This window comes from Ovis aries, chromosome 23 (genome assembly GCF_016772045.2).
Source record: "Ovis aries strain OAR_USU_Benz2616 breed Rambouillet chromosome 23, ARS-UI_Ramb_v3.0, whole genome shotgun sequence".
In the NCBI taxonomy this organism is placed as follows: Eukaryota; Metazoa; Chordata; class Mammalia; order Artiodactyla; family Bovidae; genus Ovis; species Ovis aries.
The window spans coordinates 8,408,387-8,428,791 of record NC_056076.1 but is presented as its reverse complement, the minus strand read 5'-3'; the positions used below and the strand labels follow the sequence as shown (position 1 = coordinate 8,428,791).

Genomic DNA, 20,405 nt, shown 5'->3' with positions numbered 1-20,405 from the left:
CTAGGGGGAACCTGCTTCCTTTTCCTTTCATTTTCTAGAGATGCCTCTGTTCTTGACTGTGGCCTGTCCCTGGTATCTGCCTGTGTGCCTGCTGTTGTCACATCTACTACTGACTCTGACTCCCCTCGTCTGTCTTTTTATTTATTTTATTGAAGGATAATTGCTTTACAGAATTCTGCTGTTTTCTGTCAAACCTCAGCATGAATCAGCCATAGGTATACATATATCCCCTCCCTCCTGATCCCCCTCCTGCCTCCCTCCCCATCCCACCCCTCCAGGTTGACACAGAGCCCCTGTTTGAGTTTCCTGAGCCACACAGCACATTCCCGTTGGTCTCCTGGCCCTTCTGATCATCTCCTTTTTCTCTCCATTATTGACCCTCATGTTCTTTCTCTTATACAAATGAAAGGAGTTGTTTGGCTATTCGGTCTATAAATCTCAAAACACAAGTCTATTTATTTTATTTAAATAATTTATTTCTCTAAATTATGAGCAAAAGCAATAGCCTTATCTATCCGGAGAGTTTGTGCAGAGCCATTTTCATATAAAAGGGCTGCACGGAGGACTTAGAGAAAGCCTGATTTATTGAATGAAATTAAACATTTTCCACAGGAAAGTATTTTCTCTGAACATTTGTGGCTTTGTGCAATTGCAGGCCTCTCAGTGTGGGTAGAAAGAAGGTTGGAAACTTGGTTATAAAGCATTGCTTAGCTAAGTGTGCATGGCTTTAAGAAAAACACTGTGTGGGAGTGAGCATTCCCCACTGAGGGTGAGTCAGTGATCTCTCTTTTTATTCCCCCATGGGGGCCTGTAAAATAGAAAAAGAACTTCTGATTCCATCTACAATTTTGGTGACTAACCATTAAGGGTTTAACTTAATATCTGTATGTTCTCTAGAGACAAGAAATGCTGTATGAGTACTAAATTATATTTGTAACTTATGGTTTAGCTCTAGGGTTTAAATTGTCATATTTGCAATTCTTTGGAAATATTTAAATATCACAGAGTCAGGATATGTTACAATAGATATTATAATATATTGCCAACTATTACAAAACTTTATTATGTATAGATTGAATGGGTGATTAGCACCTGCTATTAAGGAGACATTTTTATTCAGCCTGTGTCATAAGAACTAATTTGTATCTGCATATGAGTTACATTAGAGATATACTTAGGACAAACACATACAAATCCATACATAAAGGTGATATAAATGTAAGTATATCCTTACTGACTAGGTCCTACAGTTTTTCTCTGCAACTTTTCTGGTACATTTGAACACCAATGCAGAGGCCTTATTTTTGCCAGATAGAATATCTTGATATTTTTTCCTTGCTATATTCTGCTTGATTTGGTTCTCTGACTAAAGGGAAATAATGACCTGTCACCACTATTGTTTGCTCACTCAGTCATGTCTGACTCCTGTTTTTTCCCCTGGACTGTCGCCTGTCAGGCTCTTCTGTCCATGGGATTTCCCAGGCAAGAATACTCGAGTGGGTTGCCATTTCCTCCTCTAGGGGATCTTTCTGACCCAGGGATTGAACTGGCATCTCCTACGTTGCAGGCAGATTCTTTTCTACTGAGCCACCTGGGAAGCCCACTGTAAGCAACAGAGCCACTGTATGTCCATTCCTCTCACTCATTGTTTTCATTCTTGCAGCTGCTGAATGGTTATTGGCCGCTATGCTTATGCCAAACCAAATAAAAAATATATTGACATAACCTGAGGGAGATGATCCGAGGCACCCCTTTAGATTAGCTCAGAAGCCTTCTGATTGGACTCTTCATATTCATTTCGGCTTCTTCTATTTCTTTTCACTTGGCCTGGGACCAGCTGTGTATAAACCTCTTCAGATTTGATAGACACCACCTAAATGCTTCTGACTTGCCTCACACCATCTGAGAGAAAACCTTTCTTTTCCCCCTGCACTATACAATCCAGCCTGCAGACAGTCTAGAATCATAAACACATTTTGCTGTTTGCTTCATCAGTCAATGAGACATTGTGAATATATTCATCTGTTCCTACACTCATTTATCATTTAGTGAGCACCTTCCTTGTTCCAGACACTATACTCTTCAGATAATCGATGGACTATACAGTTAAAAGGGAAAGACCACAGAGAGAAAAAGCCGTATCCTAATAACCTTGATGGTGTATCTGAGAGACATTTTTTTTTTTCGTTTGTAGAATGAGTCAATTTAAAAATGACTAAAAGCCTAGTACCTTTTGATGTGCACTAAAACTGCCAGTGAATTAAGTCAAAATTTTTTAAAGATGTCAGTTGGTTTCACTTAATGTTATTGTGCTAGACTGTTGGTAAGAATGGGGCTTCCCAGGTGGCTCAGCAGTAAAGAATCTGCCTGCCATTGCAGGAGAAGCAGGAGACGTGGGTTCAATCCCTGGGCTGGGAAGATCCTCTGGAGAAGAAAATGGCAACGTGCTCCAGTATTCTTGCCTGGGGAATCCCATGGACAGAGGAGCCTGGTGGGCTACAGTCCAAGATGTCGCAAAGAGTCAGACACGATTGAGCACGCATTCATGCATTAGTCAGGACAGAACATGACAACTGCCCAGATCCCTGCAGCTGATACAAGCCTACTTTTTGCTCATTTCTTAATCCAGTGAAGTCAGGAGGCTCTCCTTAGTGTGTCTTCTCCATGTAGTGACTCAGAAATCTGTAATTGTCAGCTTTTTAGCTTCATCATTTTATAGCCCTTCAGTTCCAGGTACTTAGGTAAGGAAATTCCCATGGGGTGTCTCCTTTTTAGAGCTAGAAGAGATGGAAACCATGTCCTTCCACATTTTAGCAGCTAGGCTTTAGTCTCGGTGTCCTACTGAAAGGCAAGGCTTAACAAAATAACTATTTTTATTAATCTGATATAGATATCAGTTCATTTCCAATTTTGAATATTCCCAAGGTGTTCTTTTTTTAATTTTCTTTAGTTCCGTAATATTCGGCTTGTTTTCTAATATGCTAATTATTCATTAATCTATTTTTTGTATTTTTGTTGTAATAGAGTATTTTTATCCTTAATTCATTCCTTCAATTTTCCTCAGATAATGTGGTATGCTGTATCCAACAGTTTGAATTGATTGCTTTTTATATACAAAGATATATATATATATACACACACACACCTTTCTATGTGTACATGTATATGTGTGTATATATATATATATTTTTTTTTTGTAGTTAAATTAAGATCATGTATTTCTGTTAGTAACAGCTTTGACTATCTACTTAAAGTTTGTGTTGTATTTCATTATTTCCAAAATTTCACAGTAAGAGCTCCAGTTTTCTGTTGACCTGACAACTAATTAATTTTCACCTTCCCACCTGACTAAATTGTTTCTTCTCTACATATATAGGTGCATTAAATATGTGTTGACTGTGTGTGTTAGTTGCTCAGTCATATCTGACTCTTTGCAACACCATGGACTGTAGCCCACTAGGTTTCCCTGTCCATGGGATTCTCCAGGCAAGAATATTGAATTGGGGTGACATTTCCTCCTCCAGGGAATCTTCCTAACTCAGGGATCGAACTCAGGTCTCCTGCCTTCCAGGCAGCTTCTTTGCTGTCTGAGCCACCAGGGACTACCTAGTAGGATAAAAGAATCTTAAGTAAATTCAAAAACAGGTACAAGTTTCAACATGCAATAAAAACTATAAAGGAAATGAACGATGTGAAAATAATACTGTGAGTCATTATTCACATTTGGGTAATCAAGAAAGCATTTCAGAGTAAATCATATTTAAACTGGGACCTGAATGATAATTAGGAGGCACATGAGTATGGAGTTGCAAAAGCTCTTCGTAGGCAAAAGGAAAAGCATCTCTGAATACTCTGAGGCAGGAAAGGATTTGATGAATTCCAAGAACTGTGAAAAAATAAATTCCCAAAGAACATCCTGTCTGAGTTCTTTCATCAAGAAAATGTGGATGGAAAACCCTGTCTCTGCCTAAAATTAAATTGATTTTGCCCTGCCTCTCACATATTAGTTTAGCTGGATTTAGAATTCTAGGTTACTCAGCAACTGAAGACATTATTGTATTTATTGTAATAAAGTTTCTTGTTGCTGCAGATTATAAGTCTACTGTTCATTTCTTTATATGGTTTTATTTCCCACTATCTATCTGTGCTTTAATAATCTCTCCTAGTTTGTTTTTTTCTCAGTTCGTTTATGACTAACTTTGAATATATTTTTATATTTTAATTTTGCTCAAATTTTTTGTGCAAATTAATTTTTGTGCAAATTTTTCTGGTCATTTTTCCCCGCTGTAACCTAGCATTGAGAGGTTGCCCTGTCAACAAAAAAAGGCAAAATTTCACTTGGAGGAAACCACTTTTATCTTGGTTCCTTTACTTCCTGTTTGCTTCCCAGCAAGTTTCAACAGATATTTTGGGATTATAATACATAAAGCTTAAGAACAAAGTCCACATATGAGCTAAGGGTGACCAAGCAGAAAGATGAAAAGAACCCAACCTCTGGTGGCAATCACTGAGTCGTTCTGTTCCCCCTGCATTACTGACACCTCGCCTTACTATTTCATTTGCTAATTAACTAACATAGCCTAGCCAGTTGGTCTTCCTAACCTGTTATATTTAATGTTTCACAAATGGCTTACACCTATTGTGTCATTTAAAGGTTACAATTCTGTGAAATTTCTATTGCATGCATTTTACAGATGAGAAAACTAGGATTTAAAAAGAAGTCAAAGTTCATGAAGCTTTTTTATATTTTCAAAAAAAATTGAGTATTATTGGGAATATTGACATAAGGGATTAGTAGATGCTCAGCAAACTTTTTTTTTTTTTGATCAATTGCTTAGTTACCTGTCATACTGAACGAGCACAAATGGCATTGAATTCACACAAATTCCAAAGTTTGATTTTCAACCTGTGGACCTCACACACACACATCTACACATACAAAAGACGGATGTCACATGTAGCTACTGTATTGTGGCTTTGCACCCTTTTTGCATAACTTTCTCAGGAAAGTTTCCATCATCTATGTTCCATCCATGGTATTTGTACTATATTTCTTTTTTTGTAGAAAGAGTAGTTTTTATTGAGATATAATTGACTTAATAATTTCACATAAGTTTAAGGTGTACAATGTGTTGATTTTATGGATTTATATATTGCAATATGATTACCACCATAGTGTTAACACCAACATTATATTACATCATTCTTTAGTTTTTGTTGTGAGAAAATTTAATATCTAGCCTCTTAGCAACCTTGAAGTATATAATACAGTGCTTTGACTATAATCATATCTCCTGAAGTGACAGCCATAGGAAAATGAGTGTTGGCGTTTGTGCCACCCGGAAGGAAGATCATGAGACAGATAACAAAATGTAGGAAGTTTATTAGGGAGTACAACACCTATGGAGAAAGAGACCAGGTGGCAAAGGGCAGAGAGAGAGAACTAGGACCGGGGTAAAGTGATAACAGTAGTACCTCTGAAGCTGCGATAGATCTTGGGTGGTGTTTGTTTGTCACTAACTTGTGTCCGACTCTTTGCAACCCCATGGACTGCTATATGCTTGTCCTTCACTCTCTCCCAGAGTTTCCTCAAACTCATGTCCATTGAGTCAGTGATGCCATGAACTGTCATCCACCAGGCTCCTCTGTCCATGGGATTTCCCAGGCAAGAATACTGGAGTGGGTTGCTGTTCCCTTCTCCAGGAGACCTTCCCACCCCAAGGATCAAACCTGGGTCTCCTGCATTGCAGGTGGATTCTTTACCATCTGAGTTAATGGGAAGTGCATAGATCTCTGGAGCTATCGCAAATTGGCGTGAGAAGAGTAGCTCCTTCATGCTTCAAGTGACCAGGCTGCCCCGGAAAGGGGGTGTGGCTTAGTAAGGAGGTTTCTTACAGCCAAGGGGAAAGGGCAACAATTAGACATTTCCAGTAACTGATGGAATCCATCCTCCTTCCTGAAGGCAGCCCTGGAGGGCCCAGGACAGTATCCTCTCACCTAGGTCTTTCCTGCTTATCAACCACCTTTCATAAATCATTCCCTCCTATCCACTTATTGGTTTATCTCTTAGTAAGTACTTGTCACAATGGGAAAACTTGCTTGTTTGATTGTCTCTATTATTTTTGCTGGATTCTAACATCTGTGAGGTTAAAGACTGTGTCTTCCTTGTTTACTTTTATGCTAGTCGTTTGCACATAGTAGACAGTAAATGCTCATTGAATGAATGACTGATATTGTGTCAATTCTACAGAAACCACTAAAACCACTCTATTTGCATTTAACATATAAGATATTAAGTGAGCCCTCTAAAGATGCCACTTAAGACCACAAAAATGTTCTCATTTTAAACATGTTATCGGTCACCAAGATGGATAACACTGAATTCTGCAGAAATATACATTCCTTTGATTTCTGTGCTACTTGAGGTCAGAATTGAAGATATAAATAGATACTGACATTTATCCTAATAAGCAGGTGGTGCTAGATATTTTTATAATGTACTTAATTTGGATGAGCATGTCGATTCTTTATTCAAGTAGATGGATTTGATTGTAATAACCATCCAATGTGTCTGAGTCAACTTTTGAGAAGAGAGAATCTGCTCTTGTTGATAGCATTATTACTCACAGCTGGAGTCTAACAAGGCTATCAACAGACCATGAGCAAGTTATTTCCAATTTTCTAAGTGCTTCTCTCTTTTAAATATAGTTGAATCATATACAGTTAATTTCAAGTTCTTTACATATCAAAACACTATTGTTATGCATGTTTGAAATTACAGATGCCAAAATCTTCTAATTTTCTATGATTATTTTTAAAAATTGAACAAAATAACATAATTTAAAATTTTGCCAATGTCATTTTGTTTTTCCTTCAAATTGATGCATGCAAATGAGCTTATTTGGTACATTTTACCAGCCTTTCACTTGTTATTTAATATTATAAGAAAATGCATTTTAATTCTGTCAGCTTGGCGCAATCAAAATCAGTTAAACTTCAGGGACTTCCCTGGTGGTACAGTGGTTAGAACTTCACCTTCTAATGCAGCAGGCGTGGGTTCCCTAGTCAGGGAACTAAGATCCCACATACCTCATGGCCAAAAAAACAAAACATAAACAGAAGCAATATTGTAACAGATTCAATAAAGACTTTATAAATGGTCCACACTAAAAAGAAAATCTTAAAAAATGAAATCAGTTAAACTTCAACATTTCATATATTCAGTTCAGTCGCTCAGTCATGTCTGACTCTTTGCGACCCCATGAACTGCAGCACGCCAGGCATCCCTGTCTACCACCAACCCCCGGAGTCCATCCAAACCCACATTCGTCCAGTCGATGATGCCATCCAGCCATCTCATCCTCTGTCTTCCCCTTCTCCTCCTGCCCTCAATCTTTCCCAGCATCAGGATCTTTTCCAATGAGTCAACTCTTCGCATGAGGTGGCCAAAGTATTGGCGTTTTAGCCTCAACATCAGTCCTTCCAATGTACACCCAGGACTGATCTCCCTTAGGATGGAATGGTTGGATCTCCTTGCAGTCCAAGGGACTCTCAAGAGGCTTCTCCAACACCACAGTTCAAAAGCATCGATTCCTTGGCACTTAGCTTTCTTCATGGTCCAACTCTCACATCCATACATGACCACTGGAAAAACCATAGCCTTGACTAGACGGACCTTTGTTGGCAAAGTAATGTCTCTGCTTTTGAATATGCTGTCTAGGTTGGTCATAACTTTCCTTCCAAGGAGTCAGTGTCATTTAATTTCATGGCTGCAGTCACCATCTGCAGTGATTTTGGAGCCCAGAAAAATAGTCAGCCACTGTTTCCACTGTTTCCCCATCTATCTGCCATGAAGTGATGGGACCAGATGCTATGATCTTAGTTATCTGAATGTTGCGCTTTAAGCCAACTTTTTCACTCTCCTCTTTCACTTTCATCAAGAGACTCTTTAGTTCCTCTTCACTTTCTGCCATAAGGGTGGTGTCATCTGCATATCTGAGGTTATTGATATTTCTCCTAGCAATCTTGATTCCAGCTTATGCTTCTTCCAGCCCAGCGTTTCTCACGATGTACTCTGCATATAAGTTAAATAAGCAGGGTGACAATATACAGCCTTGATGTATTCCTTTTCCTATTTGGAACCAGTCTGTTGTTCCATGTCCAGTTCTAACTGTTGCCTCCTGACCTGCATACAGGTTTCTCAAGAGGCAGGTCAGGTGGTCTGGTATTCCCATCTCTTTGAGAATTTTCCACAGTTTATTGTGATCCACACAGTCAAAGGCTTTGGCATAGTCATGTATTAACTGCAATATTAATGCTAGGTAGAAAGCACTATGGGCTTGTCTGGTGACTCAGCTGGTAAAGAATCAGCCTGGCATGCAGGAGACTTGGGTTTGATCCCTGGGTTGGGAAGAGCCCCTGGCTCTTTCCTGGTTCTTCTCCCCTGGTTCTTCTCAGTGGGAATGGCTACCCACTCCAGTATTCTTGCCTGGAAAATTCCATGGAAAAGAGGAGCCTGGCAGGCTACAATCCATGGGGTTGCAAAGAGTCTGACATTACTGAGCAACTAACACTTCACTTTCAGAAAGCAATATATCCTTACTTATAAGAGCAGAAACTAATATACGATTTTATAAGCCATTTTTAAACTTGCTATCAAATTTTTCACACTGTTAGAGTCAATCTATCTGAGTAATTAATGTTACTCTATCAAAAATATATGTATATGAACATATTGTATATACTTATTTTCTGTATTGAGACCCAACATTATTCATCATATTGACTTATAAAATGATCATGAATTATTTACCATTCAGTTTTATAGCTTTGGCTTTATGGAGGATTACATACTGACAAATATTCTCTAGTATTATATATTTTTACATATGTTTAATTTCTATTCAGAATTTTCCTTGCCAAAATAAAATATGAACATGTCACATCAGGTTTTTATGTATTTCTACCTTTAAAAATACATCAGAATAAGCTTGCTCTAAAAGTCCATATGGATCTTTATTAGTGACTTATTCTTTTAATATGCAAATTATTTACTTTAAAAATGAATATCCATTTGGATGCCTTCCAGCTGAAGGCCTGTCAGCAACCACAGGGGAAACACAACATATGCATGGGATTATATGGTTTGTGATCCTGAGTGCCTTTGCTGGAATGAATATACAGAGAGAACTGGTAGTGGGAGAATCTCATCTCAAGAAAAAAAATAGTATGAGTCTATAGCAACAAAGGTTGTAGCTTTGAAAATTACAGAAGAGATCAGTTTCTCTCCAGAAAGTAAAATGGGGGAGGTGATGAATTAATGGAATTGAATGTCAAAGAATTTGTGAAGTCTTAGCAGATAAGGACTGACAACAAGATTAAAGCCAAGCAGCTGAGATACTATTTTGAAACAATGAAAAGAGCAGGAAATTGTTACAGCTAGTTTAGTCATAGGCCATTTGCATAGCCTCTCAGAAACTGAATAGGGGAAATATGAAATGAGAAAGTATGTGAAGAATTTAGTGATCATAGGTCGGTCAGTTCAGTCTCTCAGTCCTGTCTGACTCTTTGTGACCCCATGGACTACAGCATGCCAGGCTTCCCTGTCCATCACCAGCTCCCAGAGTTTGCTCACACTCATGTCCATTGAGTCAGTGATGCCATCCAATCATCTCATCCTCTCATTGCCTTCTCCTCCCACCTTCAGTCTTTTCTAGCACCAGGGGCTTTTCCAATGAGTTAGTTCTTCTCATCAGGTGGCCAAAGTATTGGAGTTTCAGCTTCAGCATCAGTCCTTCCAATGAATATTCAGGACTGATCTCCTTTAGGAGAATGTCTCTGTTTTTAGTATGCTGTCTGGGTTGGTCATAGCTTTTCTTGCAAGGAGCAAGCATCTTTTAATTTCATGGCTGCAGTAACCATCTGCAGTGATTTTGGAGCCCCAAAATATAAAGTCTGTCACTGTTTCCATTGTTTCCCCATCTATTTGCCATGAAATGATGGGACCAGATGCCATGATCTTAGTTTTCTGAATGTTGAGCTTTAAGCCAACATTTTCACTCTCCTCTTTCACTTTCCTCAAGAGGATCTTTAGTTCCTCCTCGCTTTCTGCCATAAGGGTGGTATTATCTGCATATCTGAGGTTATTGATCTTTCTCCTGGCAATCTTGATTCCAGCTTTTGCTTCATCTAGGCCAGCGTTTCTCATGATGTACTCTGCATAGAAGTTAAATAAGCAGGGTGACAATATACAGCCTTGACGTACTCCTTTCCCAATTTGGAACCAGTCTTTTCTTCCATGTCCAATTCTAACTGTTGCCTCTTGACCTGCATACAGATTTCTCGGGAGGTAGGTAAAGTCTTTCACCCTACATAAATATTCTAGGAGTTAGGTTTTCCAAGTGAAGTAATGGTAAAGAATCCACCTGCTAATGCAGGGGATGCAAGAGGCTAGGATTCAATCCCTAGGTGGGAAAGATCTCCTGGAGGATGAAATGGCAACCCACTCCAGGATTCTTGCCTGGAAAATTCCATGGATAGAGAATCTTGGTGGGTTATAGTCCATGGAATCACAAAGTCAGACTTGACTGAGCATACCGTCATACTAAACTGATTTTTTATGTGTGTATTTTTAAACTGATTTTTTTAAAATATCTTTAATAATGAAATATTTTTCTCCCAAAGTGAAGTTCCATTTTCATCTTTTATAGAAGAGAAAGTAAAATGTATCTTATGAACATAATTTAAATATTTTGACTGTGGATACCATTTGATATATTTTCTCGTAACGAAATGTGCCCAGGCCAGGCCAGTTTCGCTTGACCTCAGCTGCAAGCAGGATTCTCCTACTGGCCCAGACTATTGTACCTCCAGGCATGTATCTTCCTTCTAAGTGCTAAAAATTCTACATCGCCTCTTCCCATCTGAGGAGACTGCCCACATTTCATTGCTCACTTACGTTTTGTCTGCTTTTATAAAACAATTACTGTTAAGAGTAAAGCTTACTACAATTGGCATATACTAGCAGTCCTCAAACTTTGTGTTGAGTCATAAACATTTGGAGGGCTTGTCACCCACTGTTGCTGGGTCCCAAGTCCTGAGCTTCTATTAATAATTAAGTAAATCTTGGCTGGAGTTCCCATGCTGCAGGCTTGGGGACCACTCACAGGGAATAGACATTGACTAACACACCCACCTCCTGGGCCTGAGAATAAGGTGACCTTCCCTGAGCAAATGGCCTCACAGTGGAGCATGAAGGGCACGGATCTACCTACAAGGATGACACACGCCTTGGGGGGAATTTGTATTGCCAAACAGCAGTTTTTCTTTCCTTTCTTCCTATATGCACATCTCAAAGGTTGTTTATATTTACTTGTGCATGCTAAGTCACTTCAGTTCTGTTTGACTCTTTGCAACCCCCGGACTGTAGATCACCAGGCTCCTCTGTCCATGGAATTTTCCAAGCAAGAATACTGGATTAGGTTGCCGTTTCTTCCTCCAGGGGATCTTCCTGACCCAGGGATTGAACCCATATCTCTTAAGTCTCCTGCATTGGCGAGGACATTCTTTATCGCTAGTGCCACCTCAGAAGCCACTTATGTTTACTTAATTCCATTTAAATCAAATTAAGTGAACTGTACAAGCCTAAAGCCACAGCATGGATGGAGAAATAGTTTTACTAAATTGCAAAGGTATTTAGGTAGTTGCAACTAGATGCATAATTCCTGAGAAAAAGCCATCCTTTTACAAATTTGTGACAACCCTTCCATTAAGCTCTGCATTATTTTTGTGGCAGATTCTTTATGTTTGTGACAGATCAAGAAAATCTTTCATTAAATGCTCCATTTTCATTCCAGATAATAGAACTGTGTTCCTTGTTGCATATCTCAATGTGAAAGCATGAGGTATATAATTTGGCATTGGGAAATCGTATTCTGAAGGGGAGAAAGGAGAAGTCTGTGTGCATTCTATTAATAAATGTGATTTGGGGTATCATTTGATAAAACACTGCTGTGAAGCCATAAACTGCAATGTTACAGTGAGGCAGGAGAAGGGATCGTGGGTCTGCCTGTTGGCAGGTGTCTAGCTACCTGTCTAGGTCTGTTTCCAGCTGCCATCGGCATTGCTGAGGTTTAAATATCACTGGTTGTGATTCTGACTCCTGTGAGGGGCCAGGCTTTGCAGGACAGCAGCAAGATTCCAGGAGTCTCTCAGCTGTCTGATAGTCACATTTTCAGGGGATACTGGAAGGTGTGATGGGTAACTGGTTGTCATGGAGCCCTTCTCTGCCTTTTCCTGAGAGTGGTCAGTACTTTCTCCCCAGGTCCTGCCCTGCAGTCCACACCTTCTTCCCACCTCAGCAGGACTTTCACCTGTTCTAACTGAAGTTCTGAATCTCATAGAGGCTGAGAGGCCACCAGTAATACATGGTATGATAACACAGTTCACTTCACATCAGCTTTTCTTCCCTGTGATAACATGCGCTTCACATTCTTTTGGGTTTTCCTTTACTTAACAGAGTATTTGGAGGTATCACGTCCATATACAGAAGGCTGTCATATTATATTTAATGGCTTAATGGCATTTTATTTAATCAGCTCTATATGATGGTATGACATTCGTTTCTAATCATTCACTATTAACATAAAAAGAATGCTGTACTCCATATCCACATGGACACAGCATTTCACCCAACCATGTTGTCTATCTGTAGAACACATTCCTAGAAGCAGAATGGCTGGGTTGGGGTTTACATACATTTTTCATTTTAAAGAATTTGGCAACGTGTTTCCATTAATGAATCATGATTTCATGATGTTTTACCAACAGATTATTTTATCACACTTAATCCTGCCAGTCTGAAGGCTTGAGGAACAGCATCTTGATGTGTTTCCTTTCATTATACTTTTTTTTTTTTTTATAATTGTAGACTGAGTGCAGGAGAAGGGGGTGACAGAGGATGAGATGGTTGGATGGTATTACCAACGCAATCGACATGAGGTTGAGCAAACTCTGGAATATGGTGAAGGATAGGGAAGCCTGGCGTGCTGCAGTCCATGGGATCACAAAGAAAGAGTCAGACATGACTGAAACACCTTAGCATGCACTAGTATGGAGAGATCTGTGTGTATTTTCTCTAGATTTCCCCCATGGTATCACCTTACAAAACTATGGTCAGATATTACAATCAGGATATCGACATCAATACAGTCAAGACACAGAACTTTTCATCAAGACAAGGATCCCTGATCTGCCCTCACCACGCCCCCTGCTCACCTGAAACTCCCCTCCCCTCCACCCTTGATGCCCAGCAGCCATGAATCTCTCCTCCACTTCTATAGTTTTGTCTTGTCAGTATGTTACAGAAATTGGAAAGGTGTTTCCTGAGTTTTGGATGAGGATGAATGGCTTTCAATGTTTCAGATATTCTGTATGCTTTCCTGTGAACACCGACCTTCCATATTTTATATCAAGCTAGCTGGTATAGACTTCATATAACTCATTAGTAAGAGACCTGTCCCTTGTTACAGCATTTTCTGTGTAGGACAGACTATTTTATTAGCTATACACACACTGGGTACCTATTATGATTAAATTTATTATTCTGTGATCTCGTGATGGTATATAGAAAACCTTTTCCCATTGGCAATTTAAAGAAAGTATCTAAGTTTTTGTCCACGTTTTCCAATACTTTATGGCTTTTCAAAACTACTAAATCTGATTCTTTTTTATTAGTAGTAGTAATAGTAGTAGTATATGAGTAAAGGTCTCCAATTGTCCCAAAAATTTTGTCCCCAAAATTTTTGACCATACATTTTTAACTAGTGCCCTCTCATGTGCTTTTCTATAGGCATTAGATATTATTTGTATTTTGTATGCATTATTTTTATAAGTACTGTGACAGCGTTTTTCAGGAAGTTAAAGAAATGTTCTGAGACTTTCCTAAAGTACTATAACATTATGAGGAACTAGAGGTTTTTATTTTTCTTCATAGTATTTTAATAAAGATGTTTTCAACAATAACAATATTGTTAATTTTGCACAGCAAACTTGAGCTAAAAATGAAAAGCTATGTTAATTCCAATCTGAAGCCAATTAATGTAACCTGTTAATTCATTTCTTTACAGTATTGATTATAACAAAGTTGATTAGGAATCAGTCCCTTCATGGTGGATTCACTCTGGTTTCTTCCCAGATGGGTCCCTTACTTCAGATCTCTGAGCCAGATTCACGTGCTTTCAGCATGAATACGGCAGCACTAAAACTTTTTCTTAGAGAAATAATTAAAAGCAGATAGTCTGCTAACTTTTAATACTTAGACTGACTTATCAGATGAACAGTTCTTCTTATTTTTATTACATCTTATTCTTCATTTATGGGTACAAAATTTCTTTTGGAAAGCATACATAAAAACTAAATTTGCATAACATGAAAAATGGGTCATTCACTCAAGTTCATAAAGAGTTGCACTGTAGTTTAGCCATACAGAAATACATCTTGCACCTATCGTTATATGCTAATCATAATATAGAAAATATGGGAAAGACCCTGATGCTAGGAAAGATTGAGGGCAGGATGAGAAGAGGGTGACAGAGGATGAGATAGCTGGATGGCATCGCTGACTCAATGCACAGGAGTTTGAGCCAACTCTAGGAGATGGTGAAGGACAGGGAAGCCTGACGGGCTGCAGTCCATGGGGTCACAAAGAGTTGGACACAACTGGGTGACTGAACGATGACAATCGTAATATTTAACTGCAGAAATGCAGAGTTCCAGATGAAAAGATGCCCATCTGAATTCTTCCTAGAGTGTTCTTCTATTTTTTCAAAAGAAGTTGCCCATCCTCTGATTTTATCAGAGCAAGCTATAAATAATGGGATCCTTGTTTTCTTCTGAAAGGAACTGGTGGACCTTCAGCATGCCTACTGTAAGCTAAGCAGACAGTACCAGGCAAAGACAGCAGAACTGACTCGCGCCAACAACCTCGTGGATCAAAATGAAGCCGAAGTGAAGAAACTGAGACTTCAAGTCGAAGAACTAAAATGGGGACTCAACCAAAAAGAAGACAAGGTACTTTTTAAGTGGAACACATTTTAGATAGATTCAAAATAGTATTTGATAGCATAGCAAAAGCATTTTCTTTTTTTACTAGCAAATGGCATTACGTGATATAAAAACTTCACATTTAAAATTTGAAATCAACTAAAAAGCATAAGGAAAGAGGAAAGTATCATATAGACAACATGCTTGTTTTTTGTGATGTTATTTGGGCATTTGTTACATGTGCCCTATAGCTTCAAATATGTTTCAGCTTGGGGGTGTGGGTGGGTCGGTGGGGTATCATTGGTATCATTAAAACTTGATGTTTTAATGGAAATCAGATATATAGAGACATCCAGAGGAGCAGTTAATGCTAGAGATATAAATCTGGTGGTGGTCGTGTGTTAATACACAATATTTAAAACCACAAGACTGGCTAAGATTATTGAACAAATAATAGATAAAATCCTTAGGACTCTTTGAACAAAAAAGTGTTAGTGGCTCAGCTGTGTCCAGCTCTTTGTGACCCCATGGACTGTAGCCAGCCAGGCTCCTCTGTCCATGGAATTCTCCAACAAGAATACTGAAGTGGGTTGTCATTCCCTTCTCCAGGGGATTTTCCCGACCTAGGGATCGAACCCAGGTCTCCCACATTGCAGGCAAATGTGTCTACTAAAATGTAGCCCTTTCACAGTCCCTCCTGTCCTTCCTACACATTCACATAATAAATATCTCCTATTTGTTTTTCAAAAAAAAAAGTTGGTGTTTTAAGCTTTAATTTTACATCTTGTAGAAATATGATGTATGTTGTGATTATGTTATGATATATATATCCTCTCCAGTGCTTTCTGATGTTCACAGAACGTAGGCATCTCAGTTATGTCATGAAATGTAAACTACCTAATGGTCTATGGCATGTTTAAGAATGTGATACCTTAACGGTACACCTGTGACCGGGAGGACTTCAGCTGCAGTTACAAAGAGAGTTTTCTTGAGTGAAACAGTCCCCCTGTCAGTGTGAGAGCATCCATCACCCATGGAGGCAGCTATTTCAGATGGGGTTCCAAGCACTGCATCTGCTCCTGTCGGCCAACTTTCGAGGCAAAAATAATTAGTTCCCTGGTTAAAAAGAATGTTTGCAGATACTGCCAAACAGTTGGAAATTAAAAAAAGAAAATGGAAATTGTTTTTCCAAGGGGTGATTCAATAACAGAGCACAGTCCCCCTTTGAAGATTTAATTTTTCATCCAATCTGTTGCAGTCAAGCAAACCAGATCTTATCTAATAACATCCATGAAAATAGAATTATTTGACCAGTGTGAGGCTCATATATCACCCCCTGGTCTTACTATAGCTGACTTGTCCATGGGCATTTTATCCTTGATGTCTCTTTTTATGAAGACGTACATGTTCTTTTTAATGATGTACATGGGTGGTGAAGCTGGACTGTGGAAGAATAAGTCAGGAGAGGAATAGAGGCAGTCTCAAGAGAATGGTTTGGGGTTTTTATTTGATTGTCGTCTTTATTCCTGTGAATAGTTTTGATATACATGCATTTGTTGCAGAAGGTGGTAAATAAACTTTTGTGTTTGCCAATATCACCTTTAAGAAATTGGTTGGGACTGAATCATCAGGAAGGAAACTGTGATAATACGCAGTGTTCCAGGGCTAATGAAGTACTAGTTTCCAGAGATCCAATTCAGCCGTCTAACTGGGGAATGCTAAAAACATCTGTGGTCTTCAGAAGGCTTATATTAGTTGCCCTTCCCTGTAAGAGAATCAGTCTCCCCACATCATCATCAGTCTTGGGAAATGCGGCATTTGCTTTGCCCAAGAAGCAGAAGCTCCATGTGCCACACCATCCAGAGCTTTGTGAAACCAACATGCCTCTTCTCCCATGTGTCTTTTCCTGCCGTGTCTCATGTCATGAGGCCAGTCGGTCCGAAATTGACATCATTCTCTCAGCACGAATTCTGAAACAGGAAGGCTTTGGAGCAGAGCCCTTACGGACCCAGATTGATCCACATGGGTAAAACAAAAATCAATATTTATTGTGGTAAGCCACTGACATTTTGGAAAACTTAGCTAAGGCTGACTGGTATAGTCCTTCAAACAAAAATAGCCTGTCAAAATTACATGACATTGGCTCTGGTGCTATTTGCAGTTGGTAAGAAAGCTTATTGCAGGTGAGAATGAAGACAGCCCATTTTGTGGAGTCTCAAAAGCTTTGGTACATTATTTCCTGTAATGCCTTGGAAAGCAGATGATGGACAGAATGAGCTTGTGGTTTTTAGATGAATAGGTATGTGGCTAATATTTTTGTTTGTTTGTCTGCTACTATTGCCTTTGACAAGTGCCCAAAGGAAAGATGAATTCCGAAAAGACTTGTTGAATTTTCAAAGAGATATGTAAGGCAATACGGAAATTTAAGTCTTCTGTGACTGCCAGGGTCTGATTTTCATTTGCAAATGCTAAGACAGAAAACTGAGCTTGGCTTTGAGCAACGAACATTATTTAAGGTTGAGCTTTTAGGCAAGGGCCAATTTAGTGGTGTGGCTTTCAAGCCTGTTGTTAAAAGCTCTTCATTAAGGTCATTTTCTGTAAATCCTTGAAATTGAATGAAATGGCACAGGGAGAAGACAGATTGTGCCTCTCCTGGAATATCCCACAGATTCAAGGCAACTACAGGTAGCTCAGAGACAATCAACGCCTCCCAGAGAATCATACATGGGACAGCTGACCTGTGGAGTTTACTGAAATCAAAAGAAAAACAAAAAGGCTGCAAGCTTTTGTGAAAAATATGCTGACAAATGAGTTTCCAGCCTGGGATAAAAGAGACTGATTTCTCAAGATTTAAAAGAACCTTCAATTCCTCCAAAGGTTGTGGGCTGAGCAATGCTGTCAACACCAGAACACAGGGAGTAATGTCCAGAGCCGTATTCAAATATGGACAGAGTGTGTAGTGAGGAAAGACCAACTACAGAACAATGCCAAGGACATTAGAAAAGCAGTGACTCGGCAACTGTTATCAGGAGGCTTGCTCAGCATGCGTTAGGCTTAGTTGCTCAGTTGTGTCTGAGTCTTTGCGACCCCATGGACTGTAGCCTGATACGCTGCTCTGTCCACAGGATTCTCCAGGCAAGAATACTGGAGTGGGTTGCCATTTCCTCCTCCAGGGGATCTCCCCAACCCAGGGATTGAACCCGTGTCTCCTGGGTCTCCTGCATTGGCAGGCAGATTCTTTACCACTGAGCCACCTGGGGAGGCCCAGGCAAAACACAACAGCTTTCCCCATGAGCAAGACATGAGCTTCCTGAAATATCTGCCAAGTTAGATTTTATAAATAGCTTCTATTTCCCTTATCAGTATGAAAGTTTTTATTGTAATTTTCTTGCTGTAGTTGCAGTGTAGGATGTTGAGGGTATGAATTACTTGCCTTTTGAGCACATAGATTTCTGGAACAAGAGAAGGCATATTGAGATGTGAAATAGCAGATCTTCGAGGCCTAGGCTGTGGTTGGAAGGCTGCTTGGGTAATTTCTCTTGGGGAAGGAGTGAAAAGGTATGGGTGTGTGTTTTATTACTTGTTGCCCCATCTGTGCAAGGAATACAGTTCCCAAGCATAAATGGTGGGCATGTGACTTGTTTGGCAAATGGAATTTGTGGGGCTTTGAAATAGAATCTTTTGGAACTATGTAATTCCTTGTGGATAAGTATTTGGACACACTTCATGTTTGACGCTTAAAAATAGATGTTGAAATACACGTTCAAAACATAAAATAGTTCAATGTTCTGCACCTCTACATCCAACCAGTTGATCACCAGAGGTGACTGATCCAAAGCAGGATCAACTTATATGGGTCTGCAATCTGGATTACTTAATTGAAGTTGTCAGTCTTCAATTTTTCTCTGATTAAAGGTCATCCCTCTTTCTGATGGCTGGGCATGAAAATATTCCTTATGGAAATAAGATTTTGCATTAGATAGCAGCCAACATTTCTATAATTTGACTTATCATTGAGAAGCAAAGAAAGTTCTGTCAGTTTCACTGCTGAGCTTTTTAATTTCACAGTAGCAAATTCTTCAAATTGCAATTAGTTGAGATTAATGTTTAATTGGAACTGTCAAATACAAAGTTCCCAACTCCCACAAGTCAACAAATTTTAAATAAATGAAAATGAGATATTAATCCTCTATACAGTAGAGAAAAATAGATATTTGGAGGCCCATGAGAGAAAACCCAGGGTCTGATTAAAGGAAGGAGCAAATTAAAAAAAAATTTTTTTTGAACGAGTTGGTTTTCTTTAAGCAAATTACCCCCAAAATCTAATTTGACTTGTGTTTATTAGAAGTTAAACATTCTTTTCTCATCATTTCATTGAAGTCTTTCTGTGAATATATATGATGGTAAAATTTAATTGAGACTTCACTACTGTAAGGCAGAAATAATTACATATATATCCACATCAAAATACTAAAATAACTGACCACTGTAATAAATATGGTGTGAAAAGTAGCCTAATGAATAATAAAATGATGCAGTAAGCAAAGTTAGTAAAGACCAAAAAGGCAGTACCTAAGAAACAAGGAGTATAATATAAACAATTACTCTGACACATCGGTACCTTACACTGTATGACTAGTATTAAGAAGACTGAAGGACTGAATGAGATAGGCTTGCCAAGGACTATTTTAAATTTTTCAAAGCAATCCTATATCATATAAAGAAGGAAAAATAAAAGGAAAAAAAATCAGCTATTATCTTACCATCATATCCTGTTACTTCAATGTATATTAACTTCAAATGCCCAGGCAGTTTTATGCAGAGATGCAGTCATCATTTGCAAATAATATACTCAGTCAGTTACCATAGCTTTCTTGCTGCTGTGTACTTTTCATACTTGGTATTTCAAGGAAGGGCCTTGGATATAAATTATTTAATAAACCAACCCTTCTTTACTGAATCTCATTTGTATTTTTTTTTTCAACATAACTTTACCATGACTATTGTCATGTACAGTTGACCCTTGAACAACATGGGTTTGAACTTTGTGGGTCCACTTAGTAGGAAGATATTTTTCAATAGTAAATAGTACAGTACAACCCAGTCCATAGTTGGTTGAAACTGCAGACATATAGGGCCAACTGTAAGTTATAGGATGATTAACTTCCAAGTTCAAGATTCAAGGGTACAGACCTTTTATCCTCCACTGGGAAGAAAAAGTCTTCTAAGTGGGATTACATGACCCAGATAACCACGATGGTGTGATTACTCACCCAGAGCCAGATATCCTGGAATGCAAAGTCAACTGGACCTTAGGAAGCATCAACACGAACAAAGCTAGTGGAGGTGATGGAATTCCAGTT

The 20,405-nt window shown here is 38.9% G+C and overlaps 1 protein-coding gene across 4 annotated transcripts in view; it reads left to right on the top strand.

The window, feature by feature from the left end:
* CCDC102B (coiled-coil domain containing 102B) overlaps positions 1–20,405 on the top strand; it is a 291,274-nt gene that overhangs the window by 209,191 nt on the left and 61,678 nt on the right. For all 4 annotated transcript variants that reach the window (XM_060405587.1, XM_004020403.5, XM_060405586.1 and 1 more), the window contains one exon: positions 14,899–15,069. In XM_060405587.1, the coding sequence (XP_060261570.1) occupies positions 14,899–15,069 (171 nt within the window). The remainder of the gene's footprint in view (positions 1–14,898; positions 15,070–20,405) is intronic.